General features: G+C 45.5%; 1 protein-coding gene across 2 annotated transcripts in view; it reads right to left on the bottom strand.

The window, feature by feature from the left end:
- Positions 1-1,233: 1,233 nt before the first annotated feature.
- Positions 1,234-19,620, bottom strand: part of nhsl3 (NHS like 3) — a 53,862-nt gene continuing 35,475 nt past the window's right edge. For both annotated transcript variants that reach the window (XM_080787475.1, XM_080787476.1), the window contains 8 exons: positions 11,831-11,998; positions 11,303-11,346; positions 10,903-11,059; positions 9,678-9,785; positions 8,832-8,998; positions 7,649-7,843; positions 3,719-7,241; positions 1,234-2,654 (listed from right to left, as the gene is read on the bottom strand). In XM_080787475.1, the coding sequence (XP_080643601.1) occupies positions 2,614-2,654; positions 3,719-7,241; positions 7,649-7,843; positions 8,832-8,998; positions 9,678-9,785; positions 10,903-11,059; positions 11,303-11,346; positions 11,831-11,998 (4,403 nt within the window). In that variant the 3' untranslated portion in view covers positions 1,234-2,613. The remainder of the gene's footprint in view (positions 2,655-3,718; positions 7,242-7,648; positions 7,844-8,831; positions 8,999-9,677; positions 9,786-10,902; positions 11,060-11,302; positions 11,347-11,830; positions 11,999-19,620) is intronic.

Genomic DNA, 19,620 nt, shown 5'->3' with positions numbered 1-19,620 from the left:
TGTGATGACCTGTTAACTTATAGGTTTTTCTCCCATTGTTTCATATAATTAGCCAGTTTTATTTTATTGAGGCACTTGATTTAACCTTTATTTGGGGTTAGTGTTTTTCTCTTCCTGCTTTCAGTTTGATTTGAGGAATTTGAACCATGTGAAAATGGTGGTCTTGTCATACATCTACGAGAGTCAAAATTTTAGGCTAGACTTGAACCACAAATGTGCTTACCAACCAACCACTAATTGACCAACCACTGACACTAAATGCCACAGAAGCATGGAAGATGGAAAGGTTGAGATTCGAGAAACAATTTTGCTACACCAGTGGTTCCCAAACTTTGGACCCCCAAATTGACACTAATTAGCCTGCGGACCCCCATTTAAAAAGGTATGCCAGGAGGGACCCCCGTAAGAGAAGATTTTTACGGCTCTAGCAGAGATTCTCAACCCGTTGAATTTAAAGGACCCCCAGTTTGACATGCATTAGTGATTCGATATACGGACCCCCATTTAATGGCCTTTCTAATGGCCTCCCTTTGGGACCCCCAATTTATATTGTAATAAAATCAATAATTAATTTAGAGTGTACAAATGGAACCAAATGGACCCAAATGGATCCATTTGTTTACACTCTCAGAGTTACAGACCCACAAGGTTCCATTTGGTTCCAAACCATCATTTAGCTGGGGACCCCTGGAACTCCCCCAAGGACCCGGACCCCACTTTGGGAACCACTGTCGATCTACCAGCTCACATGCCACTTTGTGATGTGTTGTGAGCTTGTAGATCTGTTATTGCTGAATGTTCACCCCCAGAATAGAACACTAGGGTTCATGTGGTTTAACAATAAAGGACAGGCACAGAGTGGAGGCTCGCTCAGAACGAGCTACTTCCGGTCGCCATTTTCCAGCCTCATTGTCACTATGGCGACAGATATAAGGAAACGGTGCACAACAACATTGACAGTTCTGAACTGAGCGCACACACTACGACGGATTTATCTGTGGATAGATGGCTTGCATGTCTGTTGTTTGGGGTAGGCGCGTGCCGAGCATCACGTTAGGCGATGGACAGTGCAACATGGACCACCCGACCAGACCACCACCCAGTGTATTCATACGTGGGCGGAGTTAACCGCAAATCTTACCTGACGAGTCGCCGTGCCTGTCCTTTATGGAAACGAGAAGGCCATTTGTGGAACATCTATGAAGAACAAACTTGTGCAAAGAATTAGACACATTTAATACACTTTGAATTTATTTATAGAAGTAATAACTGTACATAATTCTTAAGTCATAATCACCAAAAGGTATACCTTTTTCAAAACTCTCAGAAGAGCCTCAAAATAACTCACTAATAAATTTGCTGGGTAAGGGCAGTTTGTGCAAATAGTGACAGGCAAGGTACCAAACAGGCTTTTAGCAAAAAAATTACAAATGCAAAGAGAGGCTGACGATTTCACTTTATTGAGAAAACATCAAGACCTCTCGTTAAGTGTATTCCAGTGTATCAATCATGTAGGTAGGGTTAATCTTTACATCCCCCACGAGTGGTTTCCAGAAGAAAATAATTTGTCATTGGAAGCCTTTCTTCAAATATTCTATTTGTTAGGGAAAGGTGATAAGACTATGCTAACAGTAGAAACAATCAAACATAAATAAATAGGGTAATGTTAGTGTGGTCTTAGCAGAAATATTTCAGATGTGTTGGATTAACCTATTACATCCAAAACAATAGATTGTGCAAATTGTGTGTAGATGCTATTAATTCATGTATTTAAAGATTTATTTATGTTTTGTTTTTGAAATGCTGTGTTTAAAGCCATAAACTGTTTTTCTACTATTGCTTTACAAAAGTGCTTTTCTTCTTTACCGTTGACTAAAATGTGCAGCATCCCTTTTTCTCAAGCACTATCCTGGATCCCTCTATCCAGACTCTCAGAAGCAAGATTTACATTTTGCATCATTGTTTTTGTAGTTTGATCCATAAGCAAAAAATGATATACCATCATGTCAGTCTGAAATTCTCTGAATGTCATCTCATTAGATGAGGATGCTTGTGGTGGATACAACCGTGAGCCTTTCACGATGAAGATGGCGCAAATCCATATAAGAACCACCTATGCCGTTACAACAAAGAAAATACGTTGAAAATATAACCTCATTAGACGATAGGCTCTGTTCCGAAATGTTTTGTCCAAACACTTTGGAGCTGGAGTGACCACTACCAAATTCAGCCTCCTGGAGGAGCTCTTTCCCAATACAAGCCAAAACATAACACAGCCTTCAACCAACTTGCACCATTCCATCCTGAGGGCCCTAGTTGGAGCAGAAAGACACTCGAAAGTTTAGAAAAATACTCCAGAATAAAGCTATCATAAGAAACGGGGACCAACACATTATTTTTTTGCATAAATATGTAGGAAGGCCATTATAGGCTAAGGCTTTTAGAGAAAACGTTGCACACAAGAAAACTCAGTTGAGTTAAATGTCACTCATTGTTTAGACTCCTTGGCCCCTGCTGTTATTTCTCATTCACGTGCTTGTACTGTAGTCCTTTGCTTTGTTCAAATCCGGCATGAGTCCACTTTCTTTAGTTGACACAAAGTAGTTTTTTTCTTCAAAAAAGCGTTTCAATTGTGTCTGGTGTCACTGTTATAGCTGGAGACAAGACAAAAAGACAAGAAATGCCATAAGTCAAGGTATTATTAACAGAATACGTACCAGTTCTCCATTAAAGACATAGGTTCTTTACTTTACATACACACATACATGATATTTCCAACTCCTCATCTTCATTCTGTAACTTTAAACATACTGTAGATTGAGGGCCAGCCTTATGAATCAAGCCTCTTCACTGCTTCTGCCATGTAATGTAGCCTTAATTATTCTGCATACACATACACAGACACACTTACACTTACACTCATGCACAGACTCACACACCCACACATTTGTTGTTTGTTTCATACCATATGTTTTATTACTTTGTCTAACTTACCATTTGTTTATTATTTTAGGTGAGAACCATAAGCCCTTTATGGGTTTCATTTCTCACCTGCACTTATTTTTCTCTTTGAATGATGTTACCTTTTTGTGCTGTTTTTATTGTGCGAATAAATTAAACTAAAATACAGTTACATTAAGGGGTTTTCAGTTCCCTGGCCTAATTCAGCTGGTAAGCCATGATCATGAGCTTTACATTAAGGCAGCTTGAAGCACATGCTTGCACATTAATTTGACAGGAAAGCAAGCAGTGTGTGGTGTTGTTTGTGCGTCGCTTTCTCTTGTTAGTAACCAGAGCACGTTCTATAGGGCTTAACTGCTTAGCTTCTCAGAATCAGCGTAATGCTGGTATTTGCATTCTGTCTTTTCATGACAAGACCTGAGTCATCATTGCTATTGATCTATTGTTGACACCCACCTCTTCAGACTCCATCTTAGCCCGTAGCACTTGCCATAGAACTTGCCCTAGCCCCAACGACCTTACAGGCGTATGCAAAGGATCAACTTATGTACAGTAACTTAGATAGCATTTTATGTAGACATAGCACTATATAGTATGTATGCATAGTTTCATTATATATAGATATTCCACTTAGGTTCTTAGCTTATGCATGATTCATGAATATGACTATTTTTATGTATGTATTACCATGTTTTTGTTCTTGCTTACTGTAATTGTGAATAGGCTACAGTACATCTTTGCAAGTTTGTGTGCTTACTTGTGGTTTCTAGCTCGTTTGGTGTCGTCCCAGGCTGCGCTGCCCCATTAACCTCCGTGCCCAGCTGTGTCTTCGGATGACAAACGGGAGGCTTGTGTGAAGGACTGGCACTTCCATGGAGTGGTTTCTTCGCTACAGGTGGCGGCACTTTATCGGATTTCGCCCCATCACTGCATACATGGGAGGCCTTTGATTGGTCTGAAACCAGCATGAGTTCAGCAGCCAAACTTTGTTTGAGACTTGCCTGAGCTTCCGGGGAGGAAGCAGCAGGCGTTTCTACGACAACCTTTTTTGTGCTCCTGGAGAAGATAAAGCTGGCGGTGGAGGCCGGAGACTTGTGCACATCGCCCCCTTCGAGTGACCTGGGATAAGGAAACCCTGATTCACAGGCACCGCTGCTGCTGATGGAAGGTCTCAGGCCTATCCGGGATGGAAGGCCATCTCTTGAAGACATAGCTGCAGTTTTCATACGGATGGCCTCCTGTAAGCGCATGGAAGGGGCGTTCAACGTCACAGAAGACGCTTTCCCTGCCGGAGATGTGGATTTCTGCGACAGAGACTTGCGGATGGGCTTCTGCGGAGTGCCTTGGGACCCCGGTGTGGATACTGGACAACTCTCCTGAGTTGGGGTCGCTCCTTCGGTCGACCTGCTCTCCTCTGATGGTGCATTCACCGGATCTTCGGCCATGACCGATCTGAGACGAACCATCTGGAGCAAGGAAGGGGTGACAAGGGGTATATTTGCGTCTTCCTTGGGAGGTGTAGTTTTATGTCGTGACAGGAGCTCTTTACTCCTGCTTTCTCGGTTTGCTAGACTGGGCTGCCTCCTGAAACTGATACTGCTACAGGTATGGTTCTCATTCGGAAGAGTGTGTGTTAGAGCAACACTGACCGGAGGTGGAAGTGAGGCACTGACAGGGGGATCGGGGGGCATTTCATCTTCCGTTCGCAGTGGGGGAGGTGGGGGAACACTGGTGGGTGGAGCTAGGGGAGAATTTGATAGTGGCGCTGTAGTCGGCAAAGGTGGGGTCTCCGACGGTGCCGGTGAGACATCATCTGACTGCGTCAAATCCGTCATTACTGGTTCGTATGAGGCTTGCTCGTCCACAGTTTCAACTGCGAAGCCTTGTGTAACAGCGTCTCCTGTTATATCTTCCATAATAGTCTGAGCCACGACGGAGGGCAAATCCGTGCTTTCTTTGGCATCGACAGATTTCCCAGTTTCTTTAGCATCTTCCACTGTCACGCCAGCTTCCTCTGGAGCCACAGGGGACCTGCAGGGAACATCCATCTCAGCAACGCAGCTGTCCACAACATCTGGCAGACTGTCTGCCAGGGGAGGAGGTGGTGGAGGGAAGTCCAACTCCTCCACACCATCAAACACAGGGTCCCCTTCTAACGGAGGCGGTGGAGGTGGCCAGGAAGACTCCAGGACGTGAGTCTCCTCCTCTTGTACCCCTTCTAATTCCTCGGGTGGAGGGGTGGATACCGACGAGGGAGGTGTCTTTCTGGTGGGAGGAGGTGTGGGTTGGTAGGCTGGAGGAGGGGAAGGTGGAGGCGAGACCTTTTTGACTTTGGGGCTATCTACGGAAAGCGTATGCATGGCTGTATCGGGTGTGGGTGGTTCTGGCGCGACCTCACCGTTCATCTCAAACTCGCCTTGATCAACTAACCCCTTGACCTCTGCCTGCGTTGAAGATGTGTCATTCTCAGCAGGCAAGTGGACTTCTATTGTGACGCTGTCAAATGTTGTGTGTTGCTGTCCCTCTACTGATGTCCCTGACACTGATTCCTCCCTAAGACTCACAGACACAGGCTTTTTCATAACTGGAGGGGGCTCTTTCTTTGGCTTTGTCTGTCCACTCTCTATGCCGTTGTCCAGTGGCCTTTGACTCGGCTGCTCCTGTGTCTGAACTTCCATACTTGCTTCAGTCTTGTCTGCGACGGACAGACTTTCGTGCTCTGTACCTGGACTTATCATACTGTCGACCTCCAGGGAGACACCTTCTGTAACTGTTGCTAACACTTTCTCAGGTTTGTCTTGAAATACGCTTTCTTCGCTTTCCGGCAATGGCAATGTGGGTTCCTCCAAGGATGTTTGATTTTCATCCAAACCTTGTGGCTCTCTGCTGGCTCCAGTCTGAGCTACTGTCTTTTTAACCGCACCCTCCTTCAACTGCAGTGGTTTCTGTGACTGGGTCTGTCGAGGACAAGGTCCACAGAGAAGCTCAAAGGTACGCCGGCTGTGAGCCCAGGTTTCCGGAGGGGGAGGGCACGGTGCTTTGACCTTGGGAGGCGGCGGAATGTTGAACAACTCTCTGACAGCCGTGGTTGCAGGTGGAACAGAATTGACCTTTTCTATTTCAGAAACAGAAGGTTGCTGAAGTGGACTGGGGCTATTATTGGCCAGGACCTCTGGGTTGAGAGGCTCAGAAGTAGACGATGACAACGAGGTAAGAGAGGATGACGGGGACGCCGCCGAGGATGAGGCCCTGGAACCGGATCTCTCCGGTTTCACGGGTTTCTTCTTCTGTTTGTCGGGGGAGGCGGGGCAGATCCCTTTGGGAGAGAGGGTCGGCGTGCCACTCTGACTGGAGTAGCCGCTGGAGGGGGACATGGTCCTGTCAAATTTCCCTTCCTCCGATGGGGTTTTCTGTGGAGAAGAACAAGTGGATTCCGGGTGAAGCTCCGGACCACCGGTCCCACCAGAGGTGACCTGCATGGGGATGATAGGGCTGGAGGAGGCTGAACATGCGGGAGTCTTACCGATATCCACAGCAACCATGCTAGCCTCATCCTTTGCCAAACCACGATTCGTGGCCGCTTTCTCCTCTCCAGATACAGAGTCACCGGGATCTGCCAGACCGCTGGAGTCCGTCCTTATCTTGTTGTGATGCAGAGAGTTGGTTCTCCGCGGAGGTGCCGGGGGTAACTTGGTCTTCATAACAGACAGACTACGGGTGAAGGACTGACTGTTTCTAACACTCTCCTGCCCACTACTGCTCACTTCCCCGGCAGAGACCGATCCCGAATCAGAGCCGGGGGCCTTACTGGAATTTGCACTCATAACGCTGGGGCTCCTGGAACGCACATGGTCCTGGTGCCCGGCATGCCGCTTTGGTTGGCTCCCCAGCCCAGCGAGGTCCGCCGCCTGTTGGCTACAGACGTCCAATCTCCGATTTGAGGAGGTTACGGAGGGGTTGGACGTAATGGTCTCAGTAGAATGCGATGGACTCCAGTTAGAGCCCGGAGATTTTGTTTGCATCGCTGCGGAGTCGAGGGAATGCTCGGCATTGGAACCGTCTCCCTCCGATCTCCTCGAGGACACAGAGCTGGCTGACGAGCCCACAGACGCCAGGCTGCTTTTGCTCACGGTGCGGACACTCCCGCCGTGGTTGCCGTTGCCTCCGCGGGCACGGCTGCTTCGGTCAATCTGGATGACGTCAACGGAGGCCGGCAGGACAGCGTTGGGGATGATCTTCGACAGGTAGGTGGCCTGAGGTGAGATGGACATCACTGGACCCTAGAACAGGTGGTCAACACATCGTAATCAATAAAGGGTGATATTCAGCAGTGGGAAAACCTCTACTCTGATATCTTAATTCATTCATTCAAAAGTATCAAAAACCACAATGTAGAAATACTCTGTTACAAGTAAAAGTCCGGTATAAAATATTTACTTTAGTGAAAGTACAAAGGTATCGGCATCAAAATATACTTAGTATTACATAGTACCAAAAGTTAAAGTACTCATCAGGTTTTCAAAATGTATAAAAACCTTTTGAAAATAGCAGATCTACAAGCTCACAATGCGGCGCAAAGTGACTCGTTGTGAGCTTGTAGATTGGCTATTTTCAAATAGCTTAAGTTCTAGGGCTTAGCTGGTTAATGTATGTTTAGTAGAATCTAAAATAAAGATAATTTTCTGACCTGCGGCTCCTGAAGGTAGCCGAACAGAGAGGATGAGGTGGTCATGCCAGGCACAGCTACAGACTTGGGCCTCTGGTTGGAGGTGGCGTGCAGTGGGAACCCAGGTCCCTGGTACTGGTCCTGACCAGGTCCCTGGTACTCGTCATGGTACACTGCGTGTAGATGGTGCCTAAGCAGCTGCTGTTCTCTGGAAGTCTGCTCTCAGGGCACAAGGGAAATGGGAAAAATTAGAAAACATGCACATAGTTGAACACTAAACATCCTTCTTGTCAAATCATCACTAAACTCAGGTATATTTTACCCTATGTAAAATATCCCATAAAAAATAATATTGAAGTACAGCAATACATGGCAATGTGACGTACTCTTCTTTAATATTTCATCATAACCTTTCACAAAACAAAAAAAAAGGCGTGCAAAATCTGTGAAAAACGTGGGTATTATTTAAAAATCACACCTGTGTGAACTGAGTGGTGCAACTCCCCTCTCTCCTCTCTCTCTCTCATTAGCAGGCAACAGTGCAGCACTAATACTATCTCTCTCTCTCTCTCTGGCACAACAGCGCCCCTACTGGTACCCTATAGTCATATACTGGTGCTCATGGCCACATAGGCGCACGCATAGGCGGACACGGACAAAGCTGTTCCTTGGAGTGGTTGCACCACTCAAAAATATTCCGTAACAGTTTTAATGGTGGGATTAAAGTATGGTGTTTCAGGTTTCACTGCCGTGTTTGACCACTGAGTTGCTTGTCATGAAAATCCACTTTAAAACGTTGTAATTGCTTGTCATAGTGTTCAAACATAAGTGCCGACCACAACAACAGAACGGAGCAGGAAGCGCCCCGCACTGCTCCACCCCCACCATTGTAATGAATTGGGACTGAATTGGGACTACATTTCCCATAACCCTTTTGGCCGTGGTTTTAGATATTTTAGATTTTAGAAGTGTCCATGATGTCACACTGGGCTCACCTTTTTCCTGGACTACAATTCTCATAATGCTTTGGTGCACTGCTCCTCCTTGTGGATAGGGGGATGGCTGTCTTACTGAGAGAACATGTAGTCCAAGAAGGAAGTGAGACCAGTGTCTGTGACATCATGGACACTGCTAAAATCTAAAACCACATATTACACATAAGGCCACAGGAAAGTGTCCCTTGAATTTCTTTGGAGAACCTCACCTCAAGGTCTGTGAGGTGCACTCTGGCCCCTTCCTGATTGGCTAACGGAGTCTCTCCATCAATAGTCGGGACGATTACAAGCCCTGATTGGCTATCGCTGGTCTGTCCAAGGCCATTGGGAAGCTGTGTAGGAGCAAGCTGCTGGAATGTGGAGTTCCTCTGCAGAGCTGGAAGGAGAATGAATGCCATCGTTGAAGGATTTTTTTTTTAAGGCATACTATTTGTAATGCAACACAGGTTCCTGAAGCCGATTCAATCTCAGAATTCTCAGGATGTTGCAATTTTGAGGTCCGAGCTGCACTCAATGTGTCAGAATGAATCAATGTGCAAAGGATACTGATGGTGAATGTTCGCATTTCGGTTCCATACATGGGAGTAACAACAAGTCTCAAAATGTGTGCACAGTAAAACAAGTTCTTTTTTAACAAGGTGCTCTTTTGTGGTGGTGCCGAAACATGAATCCAAAAGAGAAGCAACATTATCATTTTGTAGTCTGCAGAGCGGTCTGGCCCAGGCGCTGGGTGGGCGTTTTGCAGAAACCAAAAAGTGGAAGAACCAAAAGCTCAAAAACCTGACGTGTATACTGGCATCATGGAAAGGTATGTCGACATTACTTTGCAAACATTTTAGGGCCATTCTAAAAGTATTATATTTAACGAATCCATGTTTGACGATGGAACCGAAATCCGAATATGGAAAGAATTCTCTATACTGTATAATAACATTGGTTTGGTGGACATACCGAGCTCTTTATATGGAAAGAATTCTCTATACTGTATAATAACATTGGTTTGGTGGACATACCGAGCTCTATACTGTATAATAACATTGGTTTGGTGGACATACCGAGCTCTTTCTGGACCTGCTGGGGTATTCCCATGATGGTGGTCCTTCTGCTCCTCTTCTTGCTCTTATCCGTCGTCTTCACTGGATTCAGAGGCTTGAATGTGGAAGCTGGGAAAGAAAGGACACGACGTTCAGAGGAGGGAGAAGCACTTCAGACTGGAGAAGTTGAAGTTAACGTGGGATTAATGACAAGATGTGTGATGATGCAGGAAACTGGCATTTCTCAAAGGGGATGCTGTTTTACTGCATTAACACACGCACACGTCGCACAGACACACATGGCATGCCTTACCGCCAGCTGTGACATGCCAGGCAGTGGCAGTGTTGGTTTGTCGATGCTCAGAGTATATAAAATAAGCTACAGCTGTGTGTGTGTGTGTGTGTGTGTGTGTGTGTGTGTGTGTGTGTGTGTGTGTGTGTGTGTGTGTGTGTGTGTGTGTGTGTGTGTGTGCACCCCACGCATGAGCGTGTGTGTGCATACTGTATTTCTTTATTTTGTCGCTCTGGCTTTGATTCCACATCATATACCCACAACGGCGCCACATGCTGCTGGGAGTGAGACGTGCATGCCAGATTACGTGCCTCTGCTCTGTCTCATAAAGATCAACCCCGTCCTGCACGCGATGCAGGCCTATGATTAGCACCCCATTATCATGATGAGGCCAACAGGACCCCAATGCTTCCTTTTCAGCAGTGCTGGAAAGCAACTACCGGTAAGTGCATTTAGTGTAATGCACCTAAGTACAATTTTGAGGTACTTTACTGGAGTATTTTCAATTTCCAGTACTTTTACTTCTACTACACTACATCTCAGAGGCAAATATTGTACTTTTACTCCACTAAATTTATTTGAAATCTTTAGTTACTAGTTACTTTGTAGATTTTGATTATTATTACAAAACATACAGTAACAACTCCAGCCCCATATACATTACGGCCATTTGAAAATAGCCGATCTGCAAGCTCGTAGATCTGCTATTTTCCAAAGATTTGTAGACATTTGAAAACTTGAAATAGGACATTCTGCACAATGAGTACTTTTAACTTTTGGGTACTTTAAGACCATTTTGATGCCAATACTTTTTGTACTTTTACTCGCGGAAACCCCCAGGGCTCCTTGAGGGAGTTCCAGGGGGTCCTCAGCTAAATGATAGTTTGGAACCAAATGGACCCTTATGGGTCTGTAACTCTGAGAGTTGTACAAATAGTGGCGGGTTAATCTCACCTTGGCGGGTGAGCACCGGCCTGGCAGACACCGCCGCTGACATGGCGGCGGAGGTGGTCGCCGCGGTGACGGAACTCCCGTCGTCTGAGATTCCACACGGAAAGTTGTCACCTCTGTCTGTGGAGCCGTCCCGCTCAGGCTGGAGATGGTCTGCAGACTGCAGACACACAGACACAGACACAGACACAGACACAGACACAGACACACACACACACACACACACACACACACACACACACACACACACACACACACACACACACACACACACACACACACACACACACACACACACACACACACACACACACACACACACACAAGATCCGCTATTTAATTTGGTTGTATTCTGTTAGTGTATAAAACGGAGATGTCACTCATCAAGCTTTGTTGTACTTACGGCAGTGCTCGTGTCATCGGGAAAGTTGACACCGTTCCTGTGCTCTGTGTGAGAAAAAAAAAATATCTGTCTGTCCGTCCGTCTAATTATCTACTTAATATCTATCACATCTATCCACAATATCATTTAGCTATCTATCATCATATGTGACTCTTTTTGATACAGAGACAGTCATGGCGGCAAGACTAATATTGTTCAGGAGTTTAATTTTTAATTTAATCCAAAATGAGTTATTAGCACAGGCTCTGACTCTTCACATATCATGTCTGAAATAAATGTCAGAGCTGAAATCGACATCGAAAAAAGTATTAAACATGTAGCTAGGTGTAATGTTAGTCCACAGAAGTGAACCTTTCAAGCCTGTTTTTTTTAACTCGCAAACTGAACCAATGTAAATTTGAAGCAACTGTATGATTCCCTGCTTTCATATGACATGAAAAAACGAAAATATAAAAAAAAATCAACGGTCACATATCATATCCATCTAACTCTCCATCAGCATGTTAGCGTGCGTGCGTGCGTAGTCACCTTGCTGCTGTTGTATCTTCAGGCCCTCCTGTGCCTCGGTGTGCAGGTCTTCCAGGTACTGTGGTCTGCTGCCCTCGATGAACACGTTGTTCTCCTGGTGGTGCTGCAGTGAGGCGGTGTAGTGGACCGTCAGCCTCTTCTGCTCCCAGTCGTGACCCCTGGGTCCCGCTGCAACGGAGCAAGGATAGAGACAACATGAGTGGAAAGGTTGACACTTGGGTCCCGCTGCAACGGAGCAAGGATAGAGACAACATGAGTGGAAAGGTTGACCCTTGGGTCCCACTGCAACGGAGCAAGGATAGACAACATGAGTGGAAAGGTTGACACTTGGGTCCCGCTGCAACGGAGCAAGGATAGAAACAACATGAGTGGAAAGGTTGACCCTTGGGTCCCGCTGCAACGGAGCAAGGATAGAGACAACATGAGTGGAAAGGTTGACCCTTGGGTCCCACTGCAACGGAGCAAGGATAGAAACAACATGAGTGGAAAGGTTGACCCTTGGGTCCCACTGCAACGGAGCAAGGATAGAGACAACATGAGTGGAAAGGTTGACCCTTGGGTCCCGCTGCAACGGAGCAAGGATAGAGACAACATGAGTGGAAAGGTTGACCCGTGGGTCCCACTGCAACGGAGCAAGGATAGAGACAACATGAGTGGAAAGGTTGACCCTTGGGTCCCACTGCAACGGAGCAAGGATAGAGACAACATGAGTGGAAAGGTTGACCCTTGGGTCCCACTGCAACGGAGCAAGGATAGAGACAACATGAGTGGAAAGGTTGACCCTTGGGTCCCGCTGCAACGGAGCAAGGATAGAGACAACATGAGTGGAAAGGTTGACCCTTGGGTCCCACTGCAACGGAGCAAGGATAGAGACAACATGAGTGGAAAGGTTGCAACTCCCAAAGATCAGCGGCCGTCATCGGCATGCTGGCGCCTCTCGGTGGAAAGTTTTGTCCGAATTCCATTTTTTGCCACGGACATACAAAATGAGCGGACGATGATAACATCACCAAAAACACATAAAGAGCTAGTCCCTGAATGACCATGACAGGTCGGTAACTCTGAGAGTGTACAAATGGAACCAAATGAACCCGTAAGGGTCCATTTGGTTCCATTTGTACACTCTCAGAGTTAAGGGGGTCCTTGCAAATAAAACATTTGAGAACCAGTTGGACTCCTTATGCTTCTGTGTCGTAGTACGTACGTACAGTAATTGGGTCTTATGATCAAATAAGGACATTATAATGGTGTGTAAAACAGAAAATTCTCCAATTTGCCTGCACGGTTAAGACCAAGACTGTCCGTGACCCCTGCTGAAGATGGATACTATAGTATTATGAATTATTCCTTGCTATTTTTTTATACAAATACCCAACATCGTCCCTGTGAAGCACCAACGCAGAGGCTTGCCCTCTGTCTAGCAATCCGCTCCAGAGCCAGAAGAGGCGTCTACAGTATCTTTCTATGTCTATGGGAGTGTGTGCAGTCAGTGACAATTATCACCCTCCCACACTCCCCCCCCCTCCCCCCCCCCCCCCCCCACACACACACACACACACACACACACACACACACACACACACACACACACACACACACACACACACACACACACACACACACACACACACACACACACACACACACACACACACACACACACACACACACACACACACACACACACACTAAAACGGGTGAACCAGGGCTATATGGGATAATCCTCAGACATATTCCTCTGTGCGAGATAGTGCGAGATACAGGCCCCAAATTGGCCCTGATAACCAGTTATTCAACACAGAGCACACTAGCCAACAACAGAATAAAAAGGAATTTTGAGAACCGAACAGACGATCTTCTAAAAGATTATAAAATTATATCGGCCTACAGAAAAAATAAAAACCTTAAAGATTATCTAGTACACAGCAAGCTAAAAGAAATCAACACACCAGCACGCCAGGGACCAGAATACTTCAAACCCAAACAATTAGTAAAAAATAGAACCACAAAACGCGTCTTGGAGATTAAACAACAAATAACAGCCAGAACCAGCAACTGCATTTATTTAATCACATGTGAAAAATGTGGTTTACAATATGTCGGAGAGACAGGTAAAACAATAGGTACTAGGCTGGGACGACACAGATACAATATTAACAATGCCAAAAAGACAACCACAAGATTGGTGCAACATTTTATGGCGCACGGCATTGGAGCTCTAAAATGCGCTGGACTTCAACACAATCCTAACTGGACAGTAGGACAAAGACGTTTTAATGAAAAACAGTGGATTAAGAACCTCAACACGGATTTTCCTCGAGGCTTAAACATGCCTAAAATTAGATCTTGAACACTAAAAAACTTAAACTCAGGATTAAACTGGAGAAATCTAAAAGTGATTGGATCAGACTTCCTTCGGATACATGGCGAATGCATTTATTCCTTGCATTGTGCCTACACATGTCGCGACCTGCGGTCGCGACATGTGTAGGCACAGTGCACTGAAATCTTTTAATTCCCCCCACACACACACACACACACACACACACACACACACACACACACACACACACACACTAAAACGGGTGAACCAGGGCTATATGGGATAATCCTCAGACATATTCCTCTGCCTATAGACAGTCCCTGGGGGATTAAGTCATCCTGACTTCAACATACTGTAGGTTTAGCTCCATGACAATCAATGACACTAAAGGAGTGAAGGAGGAATTTACAATTAGACATGATTTGTATTAGTTGGGCAGCGTCAAAGTCTTACAGGCAAAGTTACTATATTACTAGTAGTATGTCCCATTTTCCTGAATCAGTAGTCTCATTAATTCTCATCTCATTTAGTAGCAACACTGACTGACCTATATACTGTAGATACAAAGAAGGCTTTTTTCCCCATAAGGGTTTGATGAATTTTAAACTAGTGGACAGTAAGTAAGTAAATGTTCATGTAAATTACGTGAAAAGTTATATCTTGCAGGACCATTTGTTACACTCAGACTTTAATTAATTAATGAACACTCAAGGCTGAATAAATCGCAACACCATTCTTATACATCCTACAGAGTACAGACCCTTCTCTAAGATCTCCACAGATACCGTCTCTGTTAGAGGTCATGGCTCACGGATAAACACTTATGTAGAGTGACCGTTAAGATCCTCTCTGGGTCTCCTCCTGTTTCACTGGCCAAGTACTGTAAAGGTCTGTGTCCGTCAAGGTGTCCTCTTTCCCTCCTTTGTCCAAGTCAACACTTGGCTCTCAGTCTCACCTGGTTAGGTAATACTGTGCATGTGTGTATGCGTGCGTGTGTGTGTGTGGTAAAAGACCCCCTCCCCATATACACAGACACATTTGAATGTGTAGTCATGTTCACAGACACAAAGCCCCCTGCTGTGTGTGGCCGACCGTGGGAACCTGTGCGTCTTACATAAACCAACCAACGGGAGACATTGTCGGGTGAGAGGACAGGTTTTGTGGTGTTCATCGAAACATGGTCCCGGCACGATATCATATATCAATCACACGCAAACGGCCGGTTGGTAACAACCACTTGGAATTGGAACAGGGAGGGACTGGAAGTAGCACTCAATCCCAAAGACCCCCCCACCCCCTATTCTAATAGGTTTAACGGTCTTGGAGTTTAGGGTACGGAGACAGGATTACTCTCTGAAACGTTAATGCGGCCCCCTCATCTCATTAGAGAGGACGTCCCAATCATCATTTGACATTATTAGAACAGTACCTGCTGTGAGTGTATACTGTGTATGTGCGTGTCAGAGAAAGATGAAGACGGTCACGTGTCAAACTAAATCTTTGATTGATTCCAACTTTGTCAAATCACTGTGCAAATAAGAGTCCAAACAAGCCACTAGACAACTAAGTAAGTAGTAAGTGTCTCACTGTGTCATCAACAGTGTACCACAAACCTACGGGTTTCAGAAAATGTTCTATCATCTATATTAAACACTCAAGTCAGGATCTCAAATCCACACCTATATGCAAGAATCAGGCAGCTGCTATAGAGAACAGCTCCTACCATCAGCCTATACCTCAACATCACTCTGTCACTCACCCTTCTTCTTGAAGACCGAGAGCAGAGTGTGGAGGCTCTTCCTCAGGTAAGCCACCATTTCCTATTCCAGAAGCATGGCAGACAGACACTTAGTTATAGGCAGGACAAGCCTCAAAAAGGTTCGATGTTGTAGTTTAGTTTCGTTATCAGTAGACTAAGTCGTCTATCTCGTCCAAGCAGGTAAAGATACTCAAGGAGTGAAATAGTCCTTTAGTTATACAGTGTCCAAAGCTTCTGCAAAGTGACTGAGCGAGACTGGAGAAAAGCTTGTGCACAATAAGATCTACGTCCAGCCATACAGCCTACCCCAGCTGCTTTATCCCCTTGTCTGCTGCCCTCGCCCACCCCCCTCTCTCTCTTTTCTCTCCTCTATCGGAACTCCCCTTCTATTGTGAGATAGAGACACCCCCCACCCAGTGCTGAACGGCTGTCAAAGTTTGGGCTTCAAAGCCCATCCTCAGAAACACACGGACGAGCAGACACCTGCATGCACACATTTGCACATATCGTAATGCACGCACGTGCGCACGCATGCTAGGAGCTAGAGGAGAGGCCAATGCGTTGCCTGTAAATCAGTAAGGGTCATCCACTGGGATCGTGAATCTTGTGCACAGCTAATTGCATCCAGTCAGTATCCTTTTGAGATGATGCTCAGGACCACAGCAGATGGACTGACTGACATAACTGCACAATGTCATTCTTAAAGCCTTGCCAGTAGCGGGTAAACTAAAAACAAAATCTAAACAAGGTCTCTGGTATAACATGCCCCTAAATGATTTCAAATGACAGCATGTCCTCTCCTCTGCACCGTTTCACCCTATCCCCGTCCCTCTACTCTTTATTTTGACATGGCAGACGTCAGCATCACTTTGACTCACTGTCCCGTGAGTGACCCAGGGGTAACAGTGACCCATGTGGACGATGGTGTCCCAAAATTAAACAAAGAGAATCGTACTAGTCTGTATTACACTTTCACTGATGCTCTCTCGGTTTCTCCGTTCCTTTTCTCGAGCATCTGTGTGAGTCCTGTCATCTCTTCGTCTCCCTTGTCCCTTCTGTTCGCCCCTTGGTTTAAAAGCACAGTGGAGTTATAATGTATAAGTAGCTAAAGTTGACTCACTGTGATATCTCTCCTGGTCATTATGTTTGAGCGTTATCGTGTGCCTAGTTACGGTACCAAGATAGTTTACCAAGATAGTTTTCATACCAAACAAACAAACAGTGCAATGTTTGAGGATAATTCAATCGTAACCTTGATTTTCCCCCTGAAAAGGCTGTTTATTCTTTTCTTTTTTCGTAAACACCACAGGGACAGAGTGCCTCAGATAACTGGGACCAGCTGGAGTGATGCCGTTTTAAAACAATTACCTTCATCCAAACTCCCCCTCCCAATGCACCATCCCCACACATGCTGCCTCACCCCAGGGCTCTGGCATTGCCTAAAAAGCCTGGACAAGCAATGTGCGCGGGTGGGAGGTTAAGCTTGGGTATTGTAGGGTGAAGGACGGTAGAAGAAAAGCTGCTACTCCCACCGCACTGTCTTGGGTCAGACTGCAGGTGGACTACTTTGATAACTCTTCAATAACTCCTTGTTTATTTTATAACACTCTCTCAAACACATGTCTTTGAATAATAGGACATGTTTGGAATGTATGTTATATTAAGTGGATAATAAACCAGCTTTGTATTTCAATGACGTGGCCAAACGCTCCCGTTCTCCAGAGCAAATCCCTTTACACACTCCGGCCATATGAAGTGCCCCATGCAGCAGCACAGACCTTTCTCTGCTGCCAATTGATGGGGTCTCTGGCCCGGCTTCTATAGCTCCCCCCCCCCCCCCATGTTAACCAAGACCCCTCATATCAATATTCATTAGCAGGCCTAAAGAGGTACCATCTGGCCTTGAAGGAGAGGGCAGAGGGCTGACAGCCCCGGCTTACATGCCTTCGAATCAACGCACACAATACTGCAGTTCTGCGTAAACAAAACAACACAACACACATATAACCATTGAGAAGAAAAGTGAATTTCTCTAATGTCACCAAGCTGTTCACACATTTCCAATCACCAGTAGCAATGTAGAAAACCACTAATATTATGTGGCCAATAATGTTCCACACCGAAATCCCAAACTGAACTTCCTAAAGCAGTGGTTTTTCATATCAAGGCCCATTCTTTTTTCCGCAATTAAGCCGTGGACCACTATTTGATGAGATTTTGACTCGCAGACGGCCCAAACTGAAGAATATGTTGTTGCCTTTGGATACCTTTTGTCCACAATTCCATGCTGTATTGATGTTGGTACCATAGGAGAGATAACAGGCAAACGTTGATCAAAATTACAATTATTTTTCATGATCTACTTGTGTAAACTTGTAAATTAAGTAGCCTAATGCAGGTGTTTAACAATAGTGTAACTCTTGAGAGCGTAAAATGAAACCAAACGGACCCGTAAGGGTTAATTTGGTTTAATTTTACTCATTTTGGACATTTTGGACTCGGTTAGTTTTAGAGAAATGTCATAAATCTTATAGTATGTGCCCCACAGGGGCAGTCATGTTAACCCTGCCCAATAGAATGCATTGAGAATTCAGGGAGGCAATAAAGCATGCTCGTTAATGTGTCAAAGGTCAAAACAACTTCCACCTTATTTGTCACAGACACAAGGAGTACACTGATTTGGCAACACTTGATCTGGGAACCCATCGGCAAAAAAACAACGGCCTGTTTGTTGTAGCGTATAGCTCCGGAATCTGATTAGGCAACACTTAATCAAACTAAACGATTTAATTGATTATAAAAATGAAAAGAACAAATCTATTATTTCCTGTTGAGTTGACGATGTGATTTCACATTGTCACACCCCTGATGTACTGTACTTTGTTGCTCCACTGGAGGGTGCTGTAATATCACGTGTTACTTGGGTTAGACTGTACTGTAATAGCATACACTGTATATGAGACTGCAGAACCAGGGAGTGATTTGATTGTACTGTTGATCCACGCCACGGTCCATGGTCTGCAGGACACAGCTGGAGTCTGTATGACTCCCATAGGACTGACCAGAGCCCACACCCTGACATTAACACACACACACACACACACACACACATGGTGGAAAATGTGAAAATGCGAGCGCATGGCTCAGATTAGCTCATCTCATGTCCTGAAGTCACCCTCTAATTTCACTGCACAAGGAAGGGAGGACAGAGGGAGGGAGACCAGGGGGAGAGATATCAAGAGACAGAGAGGCTCAAAAGTGAGAGTTGTTCTCTTGCCCTTCCCATAACCTCAACATCAGTATCAGCTGAGAATGGAGACCACTGGGCCATGGCAGCTTACAGAGTTTTCACTTTACGGCTGGTTGGCCATGAGGACTGTTACTCTCTCTCTCTCTCTGTGTGTGTGTGTGTGTGTGTGTGTGTGTGTGTGTGTGTGTGTGTGAGAGAGAGTCACTGTAGACTGACTATAGGGTCAGATCTGGAGGAAGGTGGAAATTATTGATGATTTATTATTTCAGGAAGTGCGGTGACAAGACACCTGTCTCTTAGCTCCAATGCAAAGAGAGAGAGAGAGAGAGAGAGAGAGAGAGAGAGAGAGAGAGAGAGAGAGAGAGAGAGAGAGAACCAGGCTTCTTCTGCAAAGGAACAGATCAATAAGTGCCCTCACGTCCCCAGATTGTCTTACACTCACTGACCTCACCCAGTCT

The sequence above is a fragment of the Protomyctophum bolini genome, assembly GCF_963924005.1.
Source record: "Protomyctophum bolini genome assembly, chromosome: 17".
Taxonomy (NCBI): domain Eukaryota; kingdom Metazoa; phylum Chordata; class Actinopteri; order Myctophiformes; family Myctophidae; genus Protomyctophum; species Protomyctophum bolini.
Note: the sequence above shows the minus strand (reverse complement) of the source record. Positions and strands in the feature narration are given on the sequence as shown.